This window comes from Carcharodon carcharias, chromosome 21 (genome assembly GCF_017639515.1).
Source record: "Carcharodon carcharias isolate sCarCar2 chromosome 21, sCarCar2.pri, whole genome shotgun sequence".
Lineage (NCBI taxonomy): Eukaryota > Metazoa > Chordata > Chondrichthyes > Lamniformes > Lamnidae > Carcharodon > Carcharodon carcharias.
The window spans coordinates 33150650-33166177 of NC_054487.1; the positions used below are offsets into that span (position 1 = coordinate 33150650).

At 42.9% G+C, this 15528-nt stretch overlaps 1 protein-coding gene across 6 annotated transcripts in view; it reads left to right on the forward strand.

The window, feature by feature from the left end:
* The window catches only part of pparab (peroxisome proliferator-activated receptor alpha b), a 269353-nt gene that overhangs the window by 240870 nt on the left and 12955 nt on the right, over positions 1-15528 (forward strand). For 4 of the 6 annotated variants that reach the window (XM_041215595.1, XM_041215594.1, XM_041215596.1 and 1 more), the window contains one exon: positions 4434-4881. The exons of 1 other annotated variant lie outside the window; for it this stretch is intronic. In XM_041215595.1, the coding sequence (XP_041071529.1) occupies positions 4434-4881 (448 nt within the window). Of the gene's footprint in view, positions 1-4433; positions 6605-15528 lie in introns of those variants that run through there. One more of the 6 variants, XM_041215597.1, reaches the window with a different exon arrangement.

The following is a 15528-nucleotide window of genomic DNA, read 5'->3' on the forward strand; positions in this document are numbered from 1 at the left end:
CAACCTTAAGGTCCTTTAATTACTTAATTGACCGTGTCAATGGCCTCAATTGGCCATTGACAGGCCTGTCGGCGCGCAGTTGATTTCGCTGCGCTCCTGCCTTCCTGAAAATTTAAATGGAGCATGGTGACATCAGAAGTTTCTCCCCGACATCATTGCGCATCATTTTACGTGTCGGCGAGCGGGTCCCGCCCCCCACTCGCCGACTTGTAAGGTTCTGCCCATAGAGTCAGAAAATAGTTATAGCACAGAAGGTCATTGGCCTGTCATGTCTGTGTTGGATCCCTGCAAGAGCAACACACTTAATCCTACTCACTCACTTTTGCCCCGTAGCCCTAAAACTTTTCCTGTTCAGATAATTAACCAATTCTTCTTTGAAAACCTCGATTGAATCTGCCTCCACCACACTCAGGCAGTGCATTCCAGATTCAAGCCACTCACTAAGTACAAACTTTTTTCCTCATGTCGCTGTTGCTGCTTTTGCCAATCATCTTAAATTGGTGCCCTCTTGACCCTTCTACCAATTTCTCTCTATCTACTTTGTCCAGACTCCTCATGATTTTACACATCTCTATCGAATTTCTTCTTAATCTTCTCCAAGAAGATACAGAAGTCAGATGATACAGGGGTGAAATGGGGGAATGAGCAGGTACAAATGGTACATGTGATGGTGAGATGGTCATCATCATCATCATCATCACAATCTTCTGAACTTTTGATATTCTTTCTGTTCATCATATCCGTCTTCCTTCTCTTTTGCCTGTCATGCTTGCTGTGTGGGACATTCAGCTGAAAAGCAAGTGAGGCAAGAAATGGCGTGCAACACTCAGACGAAATAGTGACACCTCTAAGATTCATTGCGGCTTGGTTCTTTTAAGACCCTGTAACGTGGAAAATTCTATAAATGAAATAGCTCCGAGCTCAGGTCACATTTTTGAACAAATTGCGTATGTATGCGACAACTCAAAATATGTAGAAAGTGATGTTTTGCTTTATTTGCAGGAATGTGAACACTTGATAACTTTTTAATTTGTCATCTCTATGCGAGGTTTGTCCTTGTTCCAAGTAAGCCATGGATAGTAAGTCCATAGATAAAAGCAAAATACTGCGGACGCTGGAAATCTGAAACAAAAACAAAAATTGCTGGAAAAACTCAGCAGGTCTGACAGCATCTGTGGAAAGGAAGACAGTTAACATTTCGAGACCATATGATACTTCATGAGAACTAAAGAGGAATAAGAAATATGGTGAAATATAAGCTGTTTAAGGGGGGTGGGACAGCTGGATAGAGGGCCAGTGATAGGTAGAGGCAAAGGAGAGATTGCCAAAGATATCATAAACAAAAGGTCAAAGGGGTGTTAATGGTGGTGATACTGGCTAAAGGAGGTGCTAATGGTGATATTAAGGGTAGAAAGCAGGATGAGCAAGTGATAGATGGTCCTAGTGGGGTTGGGGTGGGGGGAAGGGATCGAAATAGGCTAAAAGGTAGAGATAAAACAATGGATGGAAATAAATTTTAAAAATAATAATTGAACTAGGTCTATCCATGATCATTTAACATTAATTCAGTTGGCACCAGGCATTATGTATTGTTCCTGATGGGATAAAAGGTTGAAGGATCAGGTTTAAACTTTTTTTTTCCCCCATGTTTTGTTATTTTTTTCCAGTCCATACTCTTGTTCCTGGCAGATGGTTGTTGCAGGTTGGTAACCACCTGATTTACTATTAAGTGGGCTTGAAGATATTTTCCACTTCTTCCTTTTCATATGCTGATTTTTCCTTTGAAGCTGTAAGTGCCATTTCTTGCAGAAGATATACTCAAAATGAGCAGACAGGGATTCCTTACTGAATGTATTTTTTTCAATATGAGCATGATTAATAAACGCATTCACTTAAAAAAAAACTGAAGCAGATACTGTTAGAAATCCCAGTCAACATCTGAACTACTCCCCATGCTTCTATAATTTATAAAGGTAATCTAAGGTATGTAATTTTGCGGGGAGGTGGTGGCATAGTGGTAATGTCTCCAGATCTGTAAGCTGGAGGCCCAGTCAATGCCCTGAGGGCACAGGTTCAAATCCCACTAGGGCGGCTGGTGGAATTTAAATTCAATTAATAAACCTGGGATATAATGCTAGTGGTGACCATGAAACTATCAGCAATTGTTGTTAAAAACCCATCTGGTTCACCAATGCCATATAGGGAAGGAAATCAATTGTCCTTACCTGGTCTGGCCTACACGTGACTCCAGACCCACGGCAATGTGGTTGACTCTCAAGTGCCCTCTGAAATGGTTTAGCAAACCACTCAGTTCAAAGGCAATTAAGGGTGAGCAACAAATGCTGGCCCTGCCAGCGATGCCTACATCCCATGAAAGAAAAAAAAACTAATTTTAAAGGAGTAATTGAACTTTACCTGTTCTTGTGCATAACTTGTCTTGAATTTTCACCATCTATTGCAATTTTTGCTTTAGATTGTTATTGTTGATGTACTTTTTATTTATTTCAGCTTTTAACATAGCAAATATAACACCATGATTCAATAAAGGAAGGAAAGAGAAAACAGGGAACTACAGGGCTGTTAACCTGACATCAGTTATCAGGAAAATGCTAGAATCTATGATTAAGGAATTCATCATAAAGTATTTAAGAAAATCATAGTATGATCAGACAAAGTCAACATGGTTTTATGAAAGTATAAATGTGTTTGACAAATTTATTAAAGTTTTTGAGGATGTAACTAGTTGAATAGATAAAAGGGAAACCAGTGGATTTCCAAAAGGCATTAAAAAAGATGCCACACCAAAGGCTAATACTCAAGATAAAGGTGCATTGAGTTGGGGGTAATATATTAACATGGATAAAGGACTGAAAGATTAAAGGAAGCAGAGAGTAGGGATAAATGGGGCATTTTCAAGTTGGCAGGCTGTAACTTAGTGAATGCCATAAGGATCAATGTTGAGGCTTCAGCTATTTACAATCTATATTAATGACTTAGACAAAATGATTGAGAGTAGGGTATAAAGTTTACTGATGATACAGAGCTAGATGGAAATGTAAGCTGTGAGGAGGACACATAGACCACAAAGAGATATAGACAGGTTAAGTGAATGGGCAACAAGGTGTCAGCTGGAGTATAATGTGGGAAAGTGTGAGGTTATTCACTTCGGAAGTGAGAACAGAAAATCAGAATATTTTTAAAAAGGTGTGAAACTTCTAAATGACAATGTAGAGAGACTTGGGAGTACTCATACAAGAAACACAGAGTCAGCATGCAGGTACAGCAAGCAGTTAGGAAGACACAAACCTTTTATTGCAAGGGGATTGGAGTACAAAAATTAAGGAAGTCTTGTTACAATTTTTTGGCTTTGGTGAGACTACACCTGGAGTACTGTGTGCTGTTTTGGTCTCCATATTTAAGGAAAGATATACTTGCTTTGGAGGTGGTACAGCAAAGGTTCACTAGATTGACGCCTGGGATGAGAAGATCCTCTCATGAGGAGAGGCTGAGTAAATTGGGCCTATATTCTCTGGAGTTTAGAATGAGTGATGATCTCACTGAAACATACAATATCCTGAAGGGGCTTTACAGGTTGAGGTTGTTTTCCCTGGCTGGGAAATCTAGAACACGGGCTCAGCGTTAGGGTATGTGGTCGAGCAGTTAAGATAAGATGAGGAGAAACTTCTCCACTCAGAAGGCTCTAGCTCTTTGGAATTCTCTAACCCAGCAGGTTATGAATGCTTCATTGTTGAGTATATTTAAGGATGAGATAGACATATTTTTGGTCTTTCAGTGAATTAAGGGATATGGAAAGTGGGCAGGAGAGTGGAATTGAGGCAGAAGATCAGCCGTGGTCATATTAGATGTCAGAGCAGGCTCAAGGGGCTGTGTGGTCTACTTCTGCTCCTATTTCTTATGTTTGAAGTAACACATCCTTTATAGGAATGTTATCTAACAAACTTTTACATTGAGTCACATCAAGTAATGTTAGGGCAGATCACCAAAGATTTGGTCAAAGAGTCTTAAAGGAAAAAGAAAAGAATTGAGGTGGAGTAGGTTAGGATGGGAATTCTAGAGCTTGGGACCTCGACAGCTGACGAAACTGCTGCCAGTGTTGGTGTGATTAAAATCAGAGGCTAGAATTGGAGCAGTGCAAATATCTGAGAATTGTAGGACTGGAGGACATAGAAATGGTAAGGGGTGAGTCACGCCATGGAGGGGAAACAAAAATGAGAATTTTAAAATTGAGACATTGCTTAACCAGGAACCACTATAGGTCAGCAAGGACAGGGGTGATGAGAAAAAGGATTTTGTGCAAGTTAGGACACACATAACTCTGGAAGATTAAAAGTAATTAAGGAAGCTATTATTTTGAGAACTTGGTACGAAAGAATGTTTTGATGTTTATTAATTCTTGAATAATAAATTTACAGCCCTTTGTCATTCATGACATGGAGACGTTACGTCTGGCAGAAGAGAATCTTGTATCAAAACAAGCAGTAAATGGTATCCAGAACAAAGAAGCTGAAGTTAGAATCTTTCAACGCTGCCAATGTACATCTGTGGAAACAGTAAGAGAACTGACAGAATTTGCCAAGTGCGTCCCTGAATTTATAAACCTTGACCTCAATGATCAAGTGACCCTGTTAAAATATGGAGTTTATGAAGCCATGTTTGCCATGTTGGCATCCATTATGAACAAAGATGGGCTGCTGGTAGCCTATGGGAACGGTTTTATGACTCGAGAGTTTTTAAAAAGCCTGCGGAAACCTTTTAATGAGATAATGGAACCCAAGTTTGAGTTTGCCATGAAGTTCAATGCACTAGAGTTGGATGACAGTGATTTGGCTCTCTTTGTGGCCGCCATCATTCTTTCTGGAGGTAAGAATGAGTAACTCATAAAACTTGAAAAGCTAAGTCACTGCACAGTACTTCTTTCACTTTTTCAAGATCACAATATGTTGCATGTTGCAGAAAAAATGCAAGTGGTAATACGATGATCGACATTGATGATAAGTCTCAAATTTATTCTGTTAGTGACATCAACCCAAACTTTTCTTCCCCAACATTGACAAACACTGCGCTATCGAGGGCCAAAATGACACCACAATTTCCGGCAATCTCACTTATGCCACAACTTTCGGGTTTCGGTGCCCCTCAACGGACTCCAAAGGAGTCTGTGCTATGGTCCTGCTGATCTAAGAAAAGTAACATTACATATGGACATGTAACTGGGTTACATAACAATTACTCCTCAAAAATGAGTTTTGTTTTCTTTATTCCTCTATGGGATGTGGCATTGCTGGCAGGGCCAACATTTGTTGCCCATCCCTAATTGCCTTTGAACTGAGTGGCTTGCTAAGCTATTTCAGAGGGCATTTGAGAGTCAACAACATTGCTATGGGACTGGCGCCACATGTAGGCTCCCCAGGCTCATTGTGCCCTCCCCTCTGTTTCTCAATCCTACTGATGTGGGAAATAGCATTTGATGGGAGGGAAAATACACAGCAAAACTGCAGGTGGGGCGAGGAGCCAATTGGTTGGGTGGCAGGGATAAGAGGAGCCCGGTGGCACTGATACCCAAAGAACAGATGCCATCAGACTGGACATTTAAGGAAATCCAGGGACCAGGGAGTAATGTCACAGAACTCCATTGCCCGTCTCTTTCTGTATCTGTCTCCTTCCCTCTCCATCTTTCTCCTCTTCTCCTTCTGTTGCATATTTAAAAGTTTGTGAATTTTTAAAAACTGTTATAGAGACGTTGAAAAATTTAAACGTTTATAACAATTTTAAAAAGTGTCAATAATGTTTTAAAATATCTAAAGTCATAATGAAAAGCCATTGAGTTGAAAACTGTCCTCCAAGGGGCATGTCTTCACCAGCAATGAAGACCTCACTGTGTGGCCCAGTACTGGGCCCTGCTGCAGCAAGAAGGGGAAGTTTTCGCTGCAGTCTATGAACCAGGTAAGTACGGACTTTTTGTGCTGTCAGCAGCTTTGCTGCTGATGGGAAAATCCAGGCCATTGTTTTAATATTACACAATAGCAATGAAAAGCAGATAAATAACCAATGCCCACTGTGCAAGCACAGTAGAGTTGGAAAATATAAATGTAATATTGAAATTAATTGGTCTTCACAATCAGTCCTGCATTCTGTTCATCATATAGCTGTGGTTTGTTCATTATTATGTTCTTTAGTAATACAAGGTCAGTGCTGTCCCTGCTAGTTTGTGTGAAAAGCTCTCTTATCTATACTCACGATATATTTTTCATAATCACAGTGATGCTGAAGAACAAAATGGACAAATGTAATGTTGACATAACCAATCTGTACAGCAATATACTTTACATTTTTAAAATTATTCTATTTATCCTTAATTCAGATTATTTAGTTCATATATGATGTAAACTGAATATGAGGAGGAACTGAGAGAGATAGAAATTGTGTACACAAGTAGGTGAACCAAATAGATTTTGAGCAAAATAACAAGTTAACTTTTAATGATGGCTCTGGAACATAAATCATATCGTATTGCTTTAATGTATCTTTATATCATTTTTAGCTTAAATAAAAAGCAGGTATTAAACCATGAATTAAAGCAAAAGTTTATGCATTTTGAGTGAGCTTTGTTTTTATATGAATAAGCTTGTATTGTTCCTATTCCTTTGTTCATAATTGAATGAATATCTAAAGTCTGCAATTGTATCCACCCCCTTACAACAACTGTAATTGTCCATTTGAAGTCATATCGTCAAAGCATGTAACTTTAGCCACATGTGTTTTTTTAACTTCATTTTGCAATAGGGATATTTATCAGATAAACTGATCCCTCTATTAGGCTTCATAATTAAGAAATAGATTTGGCAACAGAATTGAGTACAGCCTCTATTACAGTGACATGACAATTCACATTTGGTTAAAGCTATATCGCCGTTCCTTCACTGTCACATTTTGACAGTGGGTCAAAATCCTGGAACTCCCTTTCTAACAGAATTCTGGGTGTACTTACATCAGATGGACTGTAGCAGTTTAAGAAGGGTGCTCACCACCACCATCTCGAATGACAAATGCTGGTCTGGCCAGTGACTCTCACATCCCATGAAAGAATAAAAATTATTGCGCAATGCATAATCTGTTCATAGACAGATTGCAGCCCTGTTCTTGTGTTTTGTATCAATGGTATGTTTTGGCAGATAAGGGAGCCAAGTAATACCAGTGATAAGATTGTTGACCAGCCTTGGAAGATCAGGTGTGCAATGATTCGGGGCTGGAGGAGATTATAGAAGCAGAGTGAAGTGAAGACTGTGGCATTTCTGGTGAGAGCTGAACAACGTAGGTTTAGGATTGTAACCGTTAAACTATAGAACATTATCAGGCAAGGAGTGATGGAAATGGCAAAAACAGAATGTTGGTGTGGACAGAAGTGAAGGGGAATGACCTGTGATTGAAATGTCTATGAACGGAGTTAATGGGGGTGCGAAGAGAAAATGCAATGATGTACTGGAAACTAAAGGACTGTAGGATTGGGGAAGTGGGTACTCGACAATTAGGGGGTGAAGTTAGTGAGTAATGAAAGTATAGAACTAGAGATTGGTAAAGAGGAGAGGTTTGAGTCTAAGTGTATAGGAGCATAGTAGACCAGTATTGGTGAGAAACAACCAATAGAGTTTTAGGGAGCAGTTAAGTAAGCTAATGTATGTGAGTGCAACAAATTCAACAACCGTCATGTAGAAGCAAAGAGGGGCCTGAAAATCTGGAATTAAAAGTCTAATGATGATCATGAAACCATTGTTGATTGTTGTAAAAACCCATCTGCTTCACTAATATCCTTTTATGGAAGGAAATCTGTTGTCCTTACCTGGTCTGGCCTACATGCGACTCCAGAGCCACAGCAATGTGGTTGACTCTTAAATGCCCTCTGAAATGGCCTAGCAAGCTACTCACTTGTATCAAACCGCTACAAAGCCTCAAAAAAGGAATGAAACTGGATGGACCAATGGCAATCTCAGCCCTGGTGACCCTGCAAAGTTCTTCTTACTAACATCTGAGGGCTTGTGCCAAAATTGGGAGAGCTGTCTCACAGACTAGTCAAGCAACAGCCTTACATAGTCATGCTCATGGAATCATACCTTACAGATCATGTACCAGACACCACCATCACCATCCCTGGGTATGTGCTGTCCCGCCGGCAGGGTAGACCCAGCAGAAGTGATGGCACAGTGGTTTATAGTCGGGAGGGAGTTGCCCTGGGAGTCCTCAACATCACCTCTGGATCCCAAGTAGTTTCATGGCATCAGGTCAAACATGGGCAAGGAAAACCTCCTGCTGATTACCATGTACCACCCTCCCTCAGCTGATGAATCAGTGCGCCTCCATGTTGAGCATCAATTGGAGGAAGCACTGAGGGTGGCAAGGGTGCAAAATGTACTCTGGGTGGGGGCTTCAATGTCCATCACCAAGAGTGGCTCAGTAGCACCAGTACAGACCGAGCTGGCAAAGCCCTAAATGCCATAGCTGCTAGACTGGGTCTGTGGCAGGTGGTGAGGGAATCAGCAAGAGGGAAAAACATACTTGACCTCACCCTCACCAACCTGCCTGCCACAGATGCATCTGTCCATGACAGTATTGGTAGGAGTGACCACTGCACAGTCATTGTGGACACCAAGTCCTACCTTCACATTGAGCATACCCTCCATCGTGTTTGGCACTACCACGTTGCTAGATAGGATAGATTTTGAACAGATCTAGCAGCTCAAGGACTGGGAATCCATGAGGTGCTGTGGGCCATCAACAGAAGCAGAATTATACTCGAACACAATCTGCGACCTCATGGCCTGACATATACCCCACTCTACCATTACCATCAAGCCATGGGATCAACCCTGGTTCAATGAAGAGTGCAGGAGGGCATGGCAGGAGCAGGACCAGGCATACCTAAAAATGAGGTGTCAACCTGCTGAAGCTATAACACAGGACTACTTGTGTGCCAAACAGCATAAGCAGCAAGTGATAGACAGAGATAAGCGATCCCACAACCAACGGACCATATCTAAACTCTACAGTCCTGCCACATCCAGTCTTGAATGGTCACTAGAGGAGAAATGTATTTATTTTTACTGTTGCCTTAACGGAGGTTTAACTGGGAATTCTATTAATTAGGGGAGTTAGAAGTTATTGTAGTTGTAACTTGTAGACCTATGTATGTGCTTAAAATCATTTGTTTTATTAATAAATGTTTAATTTAGTTTTGTTAAAAAAAAACCTCAGACTAGGTAGACTTATTACCACGGAATTCAAGGCATGCATCTTGAAATAAAAATTAAAATTGCAAAAACAGTTGTGGTAGCTGTTTCAAGTTTCCTTCTGGGATTTGTGCAGCTCAGCATTTACCATCCGCTGTGCCAGAACATGCTGTTTGCAAATAATACAAAAGTTGACGATGGAGTAAATAATTAGCAGGATAGGAACTTCAGGAGGACATAGACATACTGGTGAAATGGGCAGACAATGCAGTGTAATGCGGTTAAACATGAAGTGGAGCACTTTGGGAGAAGCAATGTGCACAAATCATTGAAGATAGGGCAAGTTGAAAAGGCGGCGAAAGCCTATGGGATATTTGGCATTATAAACATGGGTATTGAATACAAAAACAAGGATGTCATTGATGAACCTTTATATACCACTGGTTAGGCCTCAGCTTGAGTACTGGGTACGATTCTGGAAATGACATTTTAGGAAAGATATTAAGACCCCTGGAGAAGGTACAGAAAACAGTAATGAAGATGATAAGAGACACAAGTTATTGCAAGAAATTGGAGTATCTGGAATTGTTTTCCTTTGAGCAGAAAGAGCTAAGGGAAGCCCTAATAACAGGTGTGCAAAATTATAAGTGGGTGCAAAATTATAAGGGATTTTCATAGAGCAAGTAGGGACAAACTGTTTCCCCCGGCAAGAGGATCAATAACCAAAGTCATAGCTTTAAAATTATTGATAAAAGAACTAGAGAAATCGGGAGAATTTTTTTCACTTTCTGTAACTATGTCCCCTAGTTTGAGATTCTCCCACTAGTGGAAACATCTTCTCAACATCTACCCTGTCAAGCCCCCTCAGAATCGTGTACATTTCAAATAAGATCATCCCTCAGTCTTCTAATGAATAAAGGCCTAACCTGTTTAGCTGTTCTTGATAAGTCAACCTCTTCACCCCAGGAATCAGCCTAGTGAATCTCTTTTGAACTGCCTCCGATGCCAGTACGTCCTTTCTTAAATATGGGGACCAAAACTGTACACAGTACTCCATGTGCAGCCTCACAAACACCCTGCAACTCCAACCCCCAAGCAATACAGGCCAAAATTCCATTTGCCTCCTTTAATTACTTGCTGCACCTGCATGCTAACTTTTTGTGTTTCATGCACAAGAACACCCAGATCCCTCTGTGCTGCACATTTTTGGAGTCTCTCTCCATTTAAATAATAGTCTGCCTTTTGATTCTTCATACCAAAGTGCATGACCTCACACTTTGCTACATTAAACTCCATTGGCAAGTTTTTGCCCACTCACTCAGCATATCTATATCCCCTTGCAGATTCCTTATATCCTCCTCACAGCATGCCCTCCCACCTATTTTTGTATCGTCAGCAAATTTGGATACATTACACTCTGCCCCCTCCTCAAAATCATTAATATAGACAGTAAATAATTGAGGCCCAAGGACTGATCCTTGTGGCACTCCATTAGTTACGTCTTTCCAACCCGAAAAGACCCACTTATCCCGACTCTGTCTTCTGTGTGTTAACCAATCCTCAATCCATGCTAATACATTACCCCCAATACCGTGAGCTCCTATCTTGTGCAATAATCTTTTATGTGGCACCTTATTGATTGTCTTCTGGAAATCCAAAAACACTACATCTACCAGTTCTCCTTTATCAACTCTCTTTGTTATGTCCTCAAAGAACTCTAGCAGATTTGTCAAATATGATTTCCATTTCACAAAACTATGTTGACTCTGTTTGGTTGTGTTAAGGAGATGAAATACTTGCTGCAGAATGCCCAGCCTCATAGTACTTATGTGGCTGATCCAATTATGTTCCTGGTAAAAGCTGACATCACAGGATGTTGATGGGGGATTTGGCGATGTTAATGCAATTGAATGTCAAGGAGCGGTTGGCGATACTCATTCATGTGGCACAAGTGTTACTTGCCACTGATCAGCCCAAGTCTGAATATTGTCCAGGTCTTCCTGCATACGACTTCAATTTCTGAAAAGTTGTGAATGGAACTGAACACTGCAATCATCAGCAAATATCCCACTTCTGACCTTATGATGGATAGAAGATCATTAATGAAGCAGCTGAAGATGTTGGACTGGGCACACTGTCCTGAGGAACTCTTGCAGTGATGTCCTGGAGCTGAGATGATTGGCCTTAAATAACCTCAAGCATCTTTCTTTGTGCCAGGTATGACTCCAACCAGTAGAGAGTATTTTTTCTGATTCCCATTGACTTCCGTTTGCAAGGGCTGTTTGATGCCACACTTGATGTCAAGGGTAGTCACTTTCACTGCACATCACCTCTGGAATTCAGTATCTTTATCCATGTTTGGACCAAGGCTGTTATGAGGGCTGGAACCAAGTAGGCCTGGCAGAATCCAAGCTGTGAAATGGTGAACAGGTTGCTAGTAATTAAGTGTTGCTTGACAGCACTGTCAATGACACCTTTCATTACTTTGCTGATGAATGTGAGTAGATTGATGAGGTAATAATTGGCTGGATTGGAGTTGACCTGATTTTTCTAAACCGGACAAACCTCGTCAATTTTCCACATTATCAGTTAGATGTCAGTGTTATTGCTGAACACAGCCAGAATTACAATCAGCAGTGCAGCCGGGATGTTGTTTTGCTATACTCGTTGTGCTCAGCCATGTTTTGATAACACAAATCGAATTGGCTGAATGCTAACTTCTGTGATGGAGGAGGAGACCAAGGTGAATCATTCATTCGGCACTCAGACTTAAGACGGTTGCAAACCCCTCCACTTTGTCTTTTCCACTCGTACTGGGCTCCGCTGTCATTGCGGATGGGATGGTCGTAGAGTTCTGCTTTCCGCGAAATGTTTAATTGCCCACCATCATTCATGATTGAATGTGACAGGACTACAGAGCTTTGGTATGACCTATTGGTTGTGGGACCACTTAGTTCTGCCTATAGCATGCTTCTTCCGCTGTTCAGCATAAATGTAGTCTGTGTTGTAGCTTCATGAGATTAGCATCTCATTTCCGGGTATAACTGGAGCCACTCCTAACATGCTTTGCTACACTCATTTAAATTACTAATTGTGGTGGAATACAATTCTTATGCTGCTGGTGGCTCACAGTGTCTCATGGATGTGCAATTTTGAGCTGCCAGATTTGTTCTGAATCCATCCATTTAACACACTGCTAGTGTCAGACATGACGAAAGTGACCTAAATGTGAAGAAGGGAATCAGTCTCCATGGGCAGAATTTTACCTCCCATGGGCGGGCACGTGTCCAACCCGCTTGGGAGTAAAATACTGGGCGATGACGTCGAGCAAGCGTCCTGACATCATGCACTCGTGCAATATTTCACTCGGTGGGTGCCCGCAGGTGCTGGAGCAGCGCCCGTCATTAATTAAGCAGCCACCTAAGGCCCTTCAGAGTCCAATTTAATACAACTTTTCCTTGCCAGTGCAATTTCCAGCTTGTGTCCCGGGCAAAACAGACAGGTGGCCAGCCGACATTTTCACAAACCTCATCCAAGGGTGCGATAAGAGTCAGCAGCATTGCCAGTTTGAGTGGTGAGGAGTCTTGGAGATAGTTTGCTGCTGCTTGCTTATGATACTTAGCAGCCTCATCCGTGTTTGGGGCTTCATTTTAGGACTTATTGCTGAATGCAAGGCCCTCGGAGGATTCAGACCATGTGGACCCTTCCAGGTATCAGACAGCCATCCCTTACCCTAGTAATGGGGATTGTGGTCTCCACTGGAGGCACCTCCTCCTCCTGAGGAGTAGGAAGAGAGGGGCAGAAGGGAGAGGAGGCCACCTGTCCCTGTGTTAGCTTCCAGGAAGGAACCTGTGGGAGGAGAGGCACAGGCACAAGAGGGGGCCAGCAGGTGGTCCAAGGCAGAAGGGGCCGCAGAATATGCCACTATCCTGATGCCAGGATTTGCAGGCAGTGACGCAGCTACCTCAATATGTCCAAGATGCAATACCGATGGAGACTCTGCCTCTCAAGGGAGAGCGTGACCTCTACTTGCCAGATGATTGGGCCTGAGATCAGCTTGGACTGTGTGGGTGGACATCCCATTGCAGTGACTCAGAAGGTCACTGCAGCCCCCAACTTCTATGCCTCTGGCTCGTTCCAGGGGTCACTGGGGGATCTGTGTGGAGTGTCCCTATCAGCTGTCCACATTTGCATCAAGCTGGTGACAGAAGCTCTGTTTAGACAGGTACTGACATTTTATTCTTTACCATATGGATGAGGCCAGCCAGTCTGAGCAAACCAAAGGCTTTGCAGCGACGTGGCCATTAAAGTGCCTTTGTCATGAGGAAGGGATTCCACTCCATGAATGTGCAGATAGTGTGTGACCATAGGATGCAGATTTTGCAAGTCTGTGCAAGGTACCCTGGCAGCTCCCATCACGCTTACACCCTGAGACACCCCCAGGTGTAGAGGCACTTCAGTGCTCCAGCCCGATTGGATGGTTGGTGGCTGGGTGATGAGGGCCATCCGTTGAAGAGGTGGCTTATGATGCTTCTCCGTCACCCAAGAACAGAGGCAGAGAAGTGTTACAATACAAGTCATGCCTCCACAAGGGCAGTGGTAAAGAACCATAGGTCTTCTGAAGATGTGCTTCTGATGCCTGGACAGTTCAGGGGGTGCACTACAAAACCCCCCAGAGTGGACGTCACTAATAGTGGTTGCACGCTGCGCTCTCCACAATCTGGCACTGGCAAGGGGGGACCCACTGGAGAAAGAGGGTCTTGACGCAGCTGCACAAGCCACATATGAGTCCAATACTGAGTCAGAAGAAGAGCATGGTGAGGAGAATGTTGAGGGCATGGAGGCAGACCTCAGTAACCTACAGGGAGGCAAGGACACCAGGGGGTCTTGAGCCTACGCTCCTTCAGCTAGGCTGCCAAAGATCAGCTTCAACCGCATGCCAGGGCTGCAATCTTTGTCCCAGATGTCTGAAAGGACCCTTTCATTTGAACACACACAACACTCGGTGCCTGTGCAATAATGTTCAGAGCCATGTACATCCAGCATTACATATTGGCGTACCCTGCATCAATAAAATAAAAAGGTGAAGCATACCCAGGCCATGACGACAACAGCAAAATTTACCTTAATTCCCAGACCAGTATAGATAAAGTAAACATAAATGAACATAAAATCTCCCATGACCTTTCCCTCTTCTGCTCGTGGTGCCATTAACTTATGCTTGAGTGGTACATCTAGGTGCTCCACGCTCATTGGCACCGGCATTGGACACAGCCTGCTGTCTTGGCCTTGATGGCCTCGGCAGTTGTCCTCTGGGCAGCGGAGCCTGTGCTGGCCCCGCCTGAGAGGGAGTGATCAGGGCCACAGCTGGCATCTCCCCAGTTGCCGCAGCCTCCTCAGTACTGGCGGAGGTGCGGAGGAGCTGCTGCTGTCATCTAGAGCACCCTGAAAGAAGCTCACAGAGTCGACAGGCAGCTTGTGTACCAAAATGAGGTTGCTCTGGACCTCCCTGCACACCATTGATAGAGGGCATCTAGCTGGCATACTGGATGCCTCCTCCATCTCCCACACTGGCACTGACCACCTGAGGTGCTGTTTGAGGGCTTGCAGGTCCGAACACAACCCCATGAGAGTCGCCACTGCTTCAATGGAGGAGGCATTGTGTTCGACCATGACAGTCAACGCAGTGCTCATGCTCCGCATGGACTCCTCCACAACAAAAACCATGGCATGCATGCCCTCGTGGATCTCCGCCAAATTCTCCCACACATCTCGCTGGACATCCAGCATCTGCCGCCTAATGGACGACTCCATTATCCTGGTCCCCATCAGTTCTTCGATTGCCAGCGCCCTGAGCACTCCCTGCCTCTGCCTGCACCTCAAGTGATTGTGAAGTGCCCTCACCAATGTGCACTGTGATACTAGAGGCCGCTCTAATGCCTGCTGAGGTGCTGGTATCTGTGTCATGAAGCTATTAATGTATATAATATTACTGGAAATATTTTTCTTTTATGATAGAGATTTAGTCTGTCGGTATGTCTTAATTGGATTAAAGCCAGCTAGTCTGGGTGCTTTGATGTGTACTAGTTTTGATATGTAAGAGAGATAGCATGCATTTGCATTTTTTGAATAGGGCTTTCAAGAAGTGAGGTGAAAACTGACACCTATCTAGCAGATACCAAGCAATATGTTTATATTGCTAGTAAAATTGGAACTATGAAAGGGGTTTTATTGCTAGAAGAGGCTGGTGATACAATGAGAATTTACATTCAATGAACTTGTTCAT